A 12592-nucleotide genomic window follows, 5' to 3' on the forward strand; every position below is an offset into this window, starting at 1 on the left:
ACCATCAGACAGTCACGGGCCGCCAAGGCTGCTCTTTCACATTTTCAAGGTGATTTCAGAACAGGAACAGGGACGTGCAGAGAGCATGGGCTAAAATCCCGTAAGAGGGCACTTTTGGACAAAAATAGCAGATCTACAAGCTCAGAAGCTGAGAGCTTGTAGATCAGCTATTTTCGGGGCGCAACCCAGTACTCTTTAGCTAGTGGAAGATACGGTGTACCACGTGGATTTCAAAAGCTCTTCTCCTGAATGCTGCCTTCCGGTATGGCATGGAAAGGAGTGGCATTTGCATTTCTTCCACCAGAAAGCCCCCTTTGATGTCTATGCGTGCACGTCCCTGTTCCAGAATAGCAAGGAGAACCTATTGTCCTGCTGCTTGAATGGCTGATGTGCTACTTCTCTATTGTGCTATTCCTGTTCCAATTTCTAGTCCTATTCAAATCGAGGTGTATTTATGCAGGCTACTGCATGTCCTTTTACTATTCATTTGACATTTTAGGCATTTTGTCAGCATTCTCTCTTGAAAGTAGGGCATGCACCTTAATTACCCTGCAGAATAGTTGCTGTAGGAAACACGCTATTGTTCTAAGTGCGAGAACTATTATGCCAGCTAAAGTAAACCTGTTTTTTTCTTTTCGTTTTTTTTTACCTTTTTTGTTTATTGAGTTCAATAGAGGTTTTGTGTAACCTTTTCTGTAACACTAAGTCTGTCCCTGTTCTGATATCACAATATAAATGGCAAGACGGAATTGATCAAGAACAGGACTATCCTAGACTTTCCCAGTGGATTCCTCGCAGCTTGCGTCACACTGCAACCACACTTACAATTTCCCAGAATTGCACCTTTCTAGTTTATTTATTTATAGTCTTCCTGAGGATCTACAAAGTGTCCGCAAGGCCGTAGACTGATTGTTTTTGCTCTTTTTGCACACATATTCCCACTAGGCCAAGTAAGAAATGATACCCCTACAGTATGTATTTGAAATAGAAAAGGTCAAAGGTGTCGCCACAATCAAGTTAAAAGCCAAGACAAACAATAGAAACCAAGACCACCAAACTTCACTCGAGTTCCTATTGTCTGTGACCTGTGTGCCCGCCCCTTCATGTTAAGGATCCCCAAATTGATCGTTCACTCCGTTACTACTTGCGCAAGCAGAGCGCGCAAGTACTAGTTTCGCCCAGGACGATATTCGATGCGTATGCACCGTCCCAGCATATGACGTCAGCGTCAGGGTATAACTGGTATAACTAGCTCTCAATGATGACGTAATAAAGATGTGGATTAAAGGACCCAATGCCAGTGTAATTGGTTTTCGATGGTGACGTAATGACGATATGTTTTAGTGTCGGGAGGATTAAAGGCCGTATCAGGCCACTGCCGTATCAGGCACAAATAGTCATTACGTCATTTGCTGGGACGGTGCATACGCATCAAAAGTGGCGCAAAGTAACCACAGTATACCGCTAATCAACTTACAAATTACATATACATATACACAGAGGCATTTAGTATTAATATCGCTATAGTCCAAGATTAAGTAAATTTAAAGCAATTGACAATTTAAAATAAATAATTAAATAATTATACTGTAAAAAGTTTATATACTTTTTATTTTCATCGGATATCAATGATTTATTTTTCCAGAATAATTCTAAATCGAACTGTATTTCTTTTATAGATGGAAACTTGTACCATACTTCATAATACTTATTTTTTACATGCATAACGTAGGTAGGTAGCAAATAGCTAAACCTAATAATTCAACATTTCAAACGTTCCTTCACAGAGAAGCTGAGATTTGACAGTTTGTAGCGGTCAACAGTACTTGCGCGCTCTGCTTGCGCAGTAGTAGGCCATTTATGGCCTACTAGTGTGCAACAAGCAAGTAGGCACTCGACAGAGTACAGTTCTTGTTTTGTATTATTTTTATGGCCATGGCTAGTGAAATAGTGATGTTTAAAACATCATAGAAAATAACAAGCGAATGCAAGGATTTAAATAAAGTCATATTATTTATTTTACAAATTTGCACAATAGTGGAATAGTGGTGAACAATCATACATACAAACACAACTACTCATGTGCATGGCTTCACACTGGCCCTCAAAATTCACGCGCACACACACACGCACACCATTATGTACAGCACACATTCACACAGTTTAATACATAAAGCACAGCACACATTTAGCAAAAACAGTGACCAGCACTTACTGTATCCCCTTCCTTGTAATGGAGGAGAGAGCAGCTACTGTCCACTTATTTTAACCCTTCTCTCACATTCACAATCATGACATCACTCTCAACCACACAAAAAGAGCTGTGAAATATACATATGCACTCCCTTTACAGTTGGCCATAACTAATTGAAACCCTAGTTGACTGGGGCTGACCAGGGCTCTATAATTGGTATATGCTCCTTTTTTTGCGTCTACACTGAATGTCTTTGTAAAAAAAAATCACACCCGTGTGAAGTGAGGGGTGCTTTTATCATCGTACGTCATCATGACGTAAAATAGACGCACTATTTGCTCTGATGTAAACTTTTCCATTCATTGCCAATGGGAATTTAATGTTTGTGTAGGACAAAGTTTGTGAACATACACTAAAAGCTGGATATAGCCTCAAAAATAGCCGATCTTCAAGCTATTTTCCCCAAATGTTAGGGAGAATACGGACGCTAGGGTTCTTGTAGTTAATTAACATGCGTCAAATAGTTATCCTGAGTGTTAATTTAACTCAGAATGCACAAATGTACACAAATTAACATTACAGGTCCATTTGGTTACATTTGTGCACTGAGCTCAGGGTTATACACGAATTAGCACTGATATTTGTTTTACTGTGCAGGTGGTTGGCTTACAAGTATTCAGATAGATATTTAGATAGACCCAAGCCCAGGCATAAAACTCCCAAACTCCAGGCATGAATGTAATCCAGAAAAAATCCACATGTAGACATGAACCAGATGCAAGTTATACATGAATTCCAGATGGAACCGTGGGGTCATAGAGAGAGTGATGTTGTGTTTCTAGTAGAGATGAACAGTATGTAGGCCCTGTGTGAGTGCCACTGTACACTGAACAACTGGTACTGTATGCACACTAGTAGGTTAAAATAACACTGGTTTTACTACCGTCTTTTGAGAATGTCAAGAAACAAACATTTCAATGCAGTGAATACTCATTTAGTTACCGAAATGTTCCATTTTCAGAAAATAATGAAACACTTTTAACATGATGATTCCACTGTCAAGATTTGAGCTTTCTTGTTTTATTAGGCCATTAAAATAAATAAATAAATACAACATATAAAAATAGGCCATGTCTGATATCTTGCCTTGGAAGGTGTATCTACAATAACTTTTAAGCGCATATGGAATCTAAATCTAAATTATGTTTTTTTATTTTTTTAATGCAGTGGTTCTTATGGGGTGGCGAGCATGTAGAAGAGAGTCTGTCTGTGTGTGTGTTTGCTTGTTCGTCCACGGCTACTCTCACAAACCACCTGGACCGATCAGTGCCTCATTTCTAGTGCAAGTAGGCCAAGGATGTAAATCCCTGAGCACTTTTCACATGTTTTATATACTTTTAGAAATATTAAACTTTTTAAAACTTAAAATTGTATAGGCATACACGGAAGTCAATGGAGAGGCAAATAACTCCATATTTGGAAGTCAATATGACATCACAGCAATATGTCGTCATCACCATGCCTGGTCCGAGATCCACATGGAAGCCATGAATTAACCCCTACTACCAATCTTGTATTTACTTTGCTCATTGTTTTATTTCCTAATTCATTGGTATCTTTTGTAGAACGTTCCCATACAACACATTTTGGACTCGTGGCTGATCCAGCCTGGACACTGTACTGTAGAACAATATTACAACATTAGCAAAAAGAAAAGAAAGTACTTTGATTGTCTCTGCGCAATTCTTTGTGAGAGGGTTGGGAGAGCCCTGTGGCTTTTCCTTTTTCACGGTGTCATTCGTGAATGGTGATACTGGGAATGGCGTGGAAGTGACAGACAGCAGTGAGACAGACGAGAGGAGTGACGGTTAAATTATTTCTTCGACGCATGAGACCCTTTGACGAAAATGGTTTCCGGTTTCGGTTTCCGTACAACACGGCCGTGCGCCGAAGCTTTAATTTGTGTGGAAGTGAGGAGGACAGAGGTAGGATCAGACTTAGGTGAAGATTAGCCGTAGGCAAACGGCAACAATGAAGTGAAATATCGTTAAATCACTGAAGACGTTTTATAGTTCAGGTTCTCCTCTCCTTGTCTGCGGCAACTCCCGTCCTGCACCGTGGACTATACAGCTGCCGTAGTGCATATCGTCTCTCTTCTATACTCTCTTCATCGTGCAATGTTCATCCTTCCTCTCACGCAGTCGTCCGTAGAAAGTTGGACGTTTTCTTCACCTTTTCTTAACGTTTGCCACAACGAGATACAATGATGGTTCTTTGTTTTTAGTTTTTTTTTTGGCCTTCGTGCGTATCAAAATGAAACAAATATTAGCAAAAGTAGACACAGCAGCCAGAGAAAAGAGTGAAACCCGTTCAAATCCATTGCAGCTGTCTGTGAATGTTAGTGCCGGGGGGTGTTGGGGGGGGATTTCACACCTCCACCTGGCCCTGGTTCAGGTGGGCTCTGAGCTGTTGTGCAGCGTTGAAAATCTTTCTCTGGTGGCCAAGGAGGTTCACTCCCAGATTCTGGATATCTCTGATAAAAGGGATATAAGACAGGAGGGGATTTAGGACCACAAAGGAAATAAATATATCTTTTAAATGTTACACTTTAATGTGTGTTTGTTTTGGCAAATACTGGTCATTCAATAGATTTGTGTATTGTATTGCTGTATTTGGTGGTGGGTGTTGTGCATGGGGCTTATCTACGGTATCTACTGTTCCATCTGTGTTTGTTAAGAGCACATTCCTAGAAACCTAGTCATTTGGAGGATCTAAGCTATCTGACAATGAATAATTGATCAAATCCAGCCCAGCTCAACTCTCGGTCTCCCAACTGTTATTTAACTAACTTGGAAACTGAGATGAGTTAAACATAGTTTATTTTAATTTTTTCTCCCACGTTTATCCCAGATGACATGACCCGTCGTGACACATGCGTTGGCGTATACTAGTATATACTCACGCCATGGTGACCATGCTGACTCTGTCCAACGTGTCCAGGTGCGCCCGCTCAAACGCATCCTTATATCTGTCCAGCCTCAGTGCCGTCAGCCAATCGCTGACTGTTGCCACGGACGACAGGTCCGTGGGGGTGGGGCTCAGTAGTGGCTGGGAGCAGCTCCTGTTGGAACGGCAGCAGGTTCAAGGTCAGAAAAACACGGGTGTTGACTATACTGCAAGTCAACAGGTTGGAGTAATCAGTGGTTTAGAGTGAATGAGAAACATCACCCAGTGGTTAAAGAAGTGAGTGGTTCTAGCTGTCACTAGTGTGGCATGGTGCCAACTGCCAAGCACTGGTGCTGACACACCGTAGGGAGAAGATCTAGAGATACTGTGCAGCTGCAGCAACTCGTACAGTAATTGACACTCCGTAATCAGCCTTTTCTCATATCAAATCAAGCCCAGAAATTGGCGAATCAACAAGGTCACTATTATGCAACACGTTGTGAGCATGCAGATTGGCTATTTTGGGGAAATGGTAATGAAGAATCACAGCATGGTATTTAATCTAAGTCTGTCCACGAAATAATTCTAGAAAGTGCTCAGACCAGTAGAGAACATGCGTAGGACACTGAATTTGTTTGACAGTTTAACAATTTGCCTCACAGGGAGCAACAGTTACAGTGTGGTCAGAAATATATGACATAATCTAAGTCAAGATTACATAATATGTTTGTCAGTAGAAGAGCAGTAGTTAAAAAACACACTGACCGGAGTCAGTAGGCCCTGCAGTAGGCCCCCACCTTTTTTCCCTCTACACAAAAAAAACAACTGATCTACAAGCTAGACTCTGCATTGTGTTGCAATGCAGAGTTGTACCCAGAATAGGGACACTATAGGGCTTGAGTGGTTTTAAGTATAGAGATGTCCCGATACTGTATCGGGAAAAGTATCGGATCGGCCCTTATTTGTCATATCGGGTCATATCGGTATCGGCGAATATGCCAGTCCAACCACAGATCCGACACAGGGGTAAGGGGTTCATGATACTATGGCAGGTAAATGAAATGTTGGGACATGTGGAGTTTGCTTTGGAGTTGCCCAAACGGCAAGTGCACATTTGAGTGAGGAGTCTGCCATAAACACAACACGAGAAGATATATAGCCTATGAATACAACACGAGATCACAACACTGGTACAGTATCTGTGTTCTGTTCAGTATCGGTATCGGCTAACACAGACATTGAGGTATCGGGATCGGATGGGGACATCCCTAGTTTTAAGGTTTCACTACACTTAACTACATAGTGAAGTACAGTAGTCTGGTGTGATGGACTGGGATCTAATGGTACATGAACCACTCCTTTAGCAGAATATGTTTTCCAATGACTGCTTGATTTGTCTCATAGATAGCTTTTCCATTGCCTTGTGCTGGACCAAATCCACGGCCCACCAGTCCTGTCAATATAAAGGCTTTAATTCCCATCTCACCGGCTCTGCTCTGCCTTGAGGGAGGCCGGGTGCCTGATGAGGCGGTCCAGGGAGGAAAGGAGGGAATCGAACCCCAGCCGGTCCGCTCTCTCGGTCTGCCAGCACTGCAGCATCAGGTTATGGAGGGCTGGAGGGCAATTATGTGGAGCCGGGAGCCGGTATTGATCTGCAACGGCTTTCATCACCTGGAGGAGGTTGATTGATTGATTGATAGATTGATTCATTTATATTTAGGGTTGTAACAAATAATCAAACTAATCGATTTAATCCATTATTAAACAATAGAATAATCCCTAAGAAAATAACCCAATAGAGGGTATATGCGCATGCATAAAGTGAATGGCAAATCGAGTGGCAAAGTGGATTTAATGTTGTTTAAAGTCATTTAATGCAATCAAATAGGACTTTTCTGTTTGTATGTATGGGCTATCAAGGCCAGAAAGTAGGCATTCTCGCATAACTTCCGGGTATGATGATGATGCCATGCGCATACCCTCTATACTTGCAACCCTAGATTGAATGATTGATTACATACAGTTTGATAGTACAACAGGGAGATAAGCTTCGATAGATCTACAAGCTTATAGATCTGCTGTTTAAAAATCTTGTATTGGGATCCCTGATTCCCTGACACAAAATATTTTCAGATTGGTTGTTGCTAAATACATAGTAACTTGATCTTAGTTAGCTGTATCAATTAAGGACGCCTCGTACTCACTTCCTGGTTGCTCATATCCCAGTAAGGACGCTCTCCATATGACATCACTTCCCACATAAGCACGCCGAAGCTCCAGGCATCGCTAGCCGAGCTGAACTTGCGATGCTGGAAGGCCTCTGGTGCCGTCCACCTCACAGGAATCTTACTGCCCTGCGGAACACAGAGCACAGAGCAAGGAATGATGGGAGACTTTACTCACCCAAACCTGACACAAAAACCTACGTGCTCAAAATAAACATTCACAAAGTATATTCAAATATAGGAGACACTTTAAATAAACCATCAACAATGAATGGACAATGCAAAAGTGGAGAAGAACTCCAAACAAAGTGAACACATGGGGACATTGACAGACGTCACCCCCCCCCCCCCCCCCCCCCCACGTTTCCTTTTAAAAATCGAACCCTGAATTATATGTCATATCTTATTTCCTGGTACTCACCAGTGAGGCAGTGTAGGTGGGCATATTGTGATCTAGGCCCCTCATGAGGCGCGACAGGCCGAAGTCGGACACTTTACACACCAGGTTGGAATTGACCAGAACATTCCGTGCTGCTAGGTCCCGGTGGACAAAGTTCCTCTCGGACAGGTAGCGCATGCCCGCGCCCACACCCCTCAACATGCCCACCAACTGGAGAACACTGAACTGGTCCTCGTTCTCCTGGTGATGGAGAGGGAAGCAGGCAAAGAATAGGAGTGAAGTAACTCATTTAGAATGAGTTTGAGTTATGGCACAGGTTTGCAAAGTTTATAAGTTTGCAATGTTGTGAGCTTGTAGTCCTTGGCACGGGAAGGTTTGAGAACCTGCCTCACATGAAAGAACTTGAGATAAATAGCAACAGTACCTAGAGGGAGTCATTTATTGTGATTTCTGGTGTGCAGCCAAGGGTGTCGTTAAAAGGACTTTTATGTCTAGATCATAGTTAAAGCATACTGTAGCTAAAAAAAACACAAAATCCACCAAAGACACCGACTGCCATGCCCTAAGGAAGACCCACGCACGTTGAATCCGGTTCTAGTCCTTGTTGGCTTTTTAATTTAACGATATCCTTTTAATTTCCTTGGCCTTTTTGTGAGAGTGCTTGAACTCTAATCAAGAGCACTCTTTGTTCAATGATAAAAAAAAAAAGCATTAACATTCCTAGCTTACAATAACACAGTAAAGACGTTAATACAGTAGACCTACGTATGTGCTTTTGTGTAATAAAATATAATTACCAGGCTAGCACACTGATTGCTTTTCTTATAAAATAATAAAAGCAAATAAACGATAAGGTAAGATTACTAACTAACCTGCTTCTCAGCGACTACAGCCATATCGACTGTACCAATAAAAGATAGGGAATGGGAATTAACTGTACAGTTCGATGAGGATCGCTTTTCACAGTTCGCTTGACTGAAAATCCCAGTTCCTCTTAATGTACTATACTCCAGGAGAGAACAGCTGCAGAGTTATTCTCACCACATATAATCCTAGTCTTACCCTGAGGAAGGCGTCCAGGGGTCCATTCTCCATGAACTCTGTGATGATTCTCTCCGGGGGGCTCCGCGTGCACACCCCCTCCAGCTTCAGCACGTTGGGGTGGTCGAACTGCCCCAGGACCCCCGCCTCGCTGAGGAACACGCCTTTCTCCCTGTCCGTGGCCCCCCAGCGCAGGGTCTTGACCGCCACCAGCACCTCCCGCCGTCCCATGGGACGATAGCGGCCCCTGGACACCTCCCCAAACTGGGCTGCGGTGGAGAGAGAGGAGGATGTTAGGGCCCTGAACCGGTGAACTGAGACAGAGCACTTCAATTCAATGGAGGTCAGCGTGCTCGCCTCAAGTCAGTGTGCCTGCCCCAGCGTTCCCACACATTTTTAACAATGAATTTTCAAACCTTTTACAATGTATTTTACACCTTTTCCAGCCCTATAGAAATCAAGAGCCAAAAACTATGTCTATCCAAATTATTTTCAAAACATTTAATTCATTCCAAACATATAGCTAATATATATAGCTAATATTTCCAGGAATTGCATGGCCGTGGGAATGCTGCTGCCCCCGATAGGCCGATTTCAGCAGGCCAATACATTTTCATTTCAAGGAGCCCAAGTTTGGTACATTATAAGGACCCCCGTAACTGAGAGCAAATGGAACCACCCGTAATGGTGCATTTGGTAAAGGGTTTTCGTACAGTAAGTTCTGTGTGGTTCATAGCTTATTTAAAAGCTTTGCTACAAACTGCTTTGCTACAAACAAGCTTTACAATTATACACTCTCAGAGATACAGACCACTAAGGATCCATTTGGCTCCTAACTATCAATCAGCTGAGGACCCCCTCGACCCCTGGGGGTCCCCAGGCCCCACTTTGAGAACCAAGCACTATAACTCAGAAAATACTGAAATGTTTTTATATTTTTGAGTGGTGCAAGCACTCCAAGGAACAGCAATGTCCATGACTATGTGACTATGTTACTATGTTTAGAGTACCAGTAGGGGAAAAAGTGGCGCTGTTGTGCCAGAAAAAGAGAGAGAGTGATAGTGCTGCATTGTTGCCTGCTAATGAGAGAGAGAAAGAGAGAGTCAGGGGGAGAGGGGAGTTGCACCACTCAGTTCACACGGGTGTGATTTTAATAAACACTGTACATAAAACATAATACGGGATCCATACCTGCACCAATCACCTCCTCAATTTTGAGGTGAGTGGGGTCGATCTCACGGGCAAACTCCTTGACGGCCTCGCTGGGGTCCTCGTAGGTGGACGGGTCCACGTAATACTTCACCCCTCCTGCACGGCAAACACATGCACGACATCATCCCATGAGCAAATAACACGCTGCAGGCGGAGAACGCATGGCTTCGCTTATGGAAGCCCTAAGTCGTTCAGCTGTGGATAACGTGAGTGAGCTCCACTGAATAGGAGTGTTCATCTGCGACGGCATTGACTTGATCTTAACTGTTCTTCGCTCTATACTAGACCTCACCCTGGGGGACGGTGAACACAGCAGGCCTGGATGGCTACTCCCATTCAGCTCTATACTGTAGGCCAGAGAGATGCTATTCAATTTAAAGGCATGCCATAAACACTATAGGAGACAAGCGTGTGCCCGCGATTAGTATTGAACCATGCACTCTGTATTGTTAGTTTCCTGTTGGAAGTCGTCGCAGCCTGTCGGGCGAAAACCTTGTATGTCATTGTCAAAGGCTGTTTCTATTTTTTATTATAGTTCACAACGCATCACATCGCCATTGCACATTGTGGCACGTTGTGAGCTTGTAGATCGGCTAGGTTCACTACTTTTGTGTGACGCTCTGAAGTAGGGCATTAATAATTTACGGAAAAAAAAGACCAGTTGAAATATTATGGAGATACCAGGTTTCTGCCCGACAGCAACTAAATCTAAGAATAGAGGCATACAATCTGACGACTGAAGCAGTGCTGGTGCTTGCTCCATTCAGATGGTGCATAATCTCATTCTGGTGAGGTTGTCTGGTGACATGGTCGGTCCAGAAGTAGGGTTGCTGGCTCGATTCCCCCCGACGCCGTATTGGTGTATTCCAGCTGTAAACTGGCGACTGGAGTGATCTATGTTACCCATCAGCAGCCACAGTGCACTGCCCTTGAGCAAGACACTGAACCCCCAAAACGGGTCGAGGAGGCTGAACCATGTGCTCTGACCTCTCTGACCTAATCAATGCATAGTATAGTCTATACTCTAATAGTGAGTGCAGTGGGTGGGTGTGTGTGCACACGTGCAACGCGTGTGCTTGTGCGTGCACGCACATGTGTCTCGGAGGGATACGCAAAAAAGGTCAAAGTTGAATTACCCTGTGTTAATAGACAATAAAGGGATGTTGTTCTTCTTCTCCTATGGTCAGTCACTGTCTCACCTCTGTTACTGATGTACCTCTGGAGCCGGTCGCTGTACGGACTCTCCCTCCTTTTACTGCCACAAGGAAGGACCAGGAAATAGAGTGTGACTATAAACACCGCACTCACAAAATACATCAAATGTGTCTTATATGTTCTGTCCATTAAAGAGAGAAGAAAAAATATATATTTGACATTTTATTTAGGTAAAATCCTTACAAGATCTCTTTTACGAGGGAGCCCCTTTTGTGTTGTGCTTTGAACTTGGGCAGGGCATGTTTAATGATAATGAGATGATTGCACTCACCTGCGGAACACTACCACCACAATGATCGCTGCCACGACCAATAGGAAGGCTGCTCCTCCCATCACTGAGCCAATTAACAGCGGGAGCCGATTCTGAATCTGCTGTGTATGTTCTTCTGTGGCACAAAAAAACACAACATACAGTATGGATAGAGTAGTGAAGTACACAGTGTTATTGTAGGGGTGTGTCTGGGTACCTGGGATGAGAGTAGTGAAGTACAATGTTACTGTAGGGGTGTACCTGGCAGGGACGTGCAGAGTCTCAGAGAGGCAGGGGCTGAAATCTCGTAATAGGGCACTTTTGACCGAAAATAGCAGATCTACAAGCTCACAACGTGTCGCGCTGCGACGTGTAGAGAGCTTGTAGATCAGCTATTTTCGGGCGCAACCCAGCACACTTTATCTACTGGAGATGCGGTGTATACGACATGGATTTCGAAACAAATTTGTGCAACGCAAAATGGTGCGTTCCAAGGCTATTCTCCTGAATGCTGCCTTCCGGTATGGTATGGCATGGAAATGAGTGGCATTTGCATTTCTTCCACCATAGTAAATTCGTGGTCTGGCAAAGGGCAGTTTCTTTTTTACAGACGGGTAAAAGGGCAGGGGCTGAAGCCCCCTTTGATGTCTGTGTGCACGTCCCTGGTACTGTACCTGGGATGAGGGTGGTGAAGTAGACGGTGGTGCTGTAGGGGCCGTAGCCCCTCTCGTTGCGGGCCCTGATCTGGAAGGCGTAGATGGACCCGGGGAGGAGGGAGTTCACCGTCACAGTGTTGGTCTCACTGTAGACACTCACTGCACTGTCTTCATCTGAGCCCTGCAGAGGGAAACACACTGTAAACTCACTGCACTGTCTTCATCTGAGCCCTGCAGAGGGAAACACACTGTAAACTCACTGTAGACACTCACTGCACTGTCTTCATCTGAGCCCTGCAGAGGGAAACACACTGTAAACTCACTGCACTGTCTTCATCTGAGCCCTACAGAGGGAAACACACTGTAAACTCACTGCACTGTCTTCATCTGAGCCCTGCAGAGGGAAACACACTGTAGACACTCACTGCACTGTCTTCATCTGAGCCCTGCAGA

General features: G+C 43.8%; 1 protein-coding gene across 2 annotated transcripts in view; it reads right to left on the reverse strand.

The window, feature by feature from the left end:
• Positions 1 to 2023: 2023 nt before the first annotated feature.
• ephb6 (eph receptor B6) overlaps positions 2024 to 12592 on the reverse strand; it is a gene marked incomplete at its 5' end in the record, with an annotated part of 76526 nt that continues 65957 nt past the window's right edge. Inside the window, 10 exons of one of the 2 annotated variants that reach the window (XM_080768118.1) lie at positions 2024 to 4727; positions 5157 to 5315; positions 6627 to 6811; positions 7345 to 7494; positions 7787 to 8005; positions 8828 to 9075; positions 9998 to 10114; positions 11218 to 11273; positions 11505 to 11619; positions 12158 to 12320. In XM_080768118.1, coding sequence (XP_080624244.1) covers positions 4622 to 4727; positions 5157 to 5315; positions 6627 to 6811; positions 7345 to 7494; positions 7787 to 8005; positions 8828 to 9075; positions 9998 to 10114; positions 11218 to 11273; positions 11505 to 11619; positions 12158 to 12320 — 1518 coding nt within the window. In that variant the 3' untranslated portion in view covers positions 2024 to 4621. Of the gene's footprint in view, positions 4728 to 5156; positions 5316 to 6626; positions 6812 to 7344; positions 7495 to 7786; positions 8006 to 8827; positions 9076 to 9997; positions 10115 to 11154; positions 11274 to 11504; positions 11620 to 12157; positions 12321 to 12592 lie in introns of both variants that reach the window. The other variant, XM_080768117.1, reaches the window with a different exon arrangement.

The sequence above is a fragment of the Protomyctophum bolini genome (genome assembly GCF_963924005.1).
Source record: "Protomyctophum bolini genome assembly, chromosome: 7".
NCBI lineage: Eukaryota > Metazoa > Chordata > Actinopteri > Myctophiformes > Myctophidae > Protomyctophum > Protomyctophum bolini.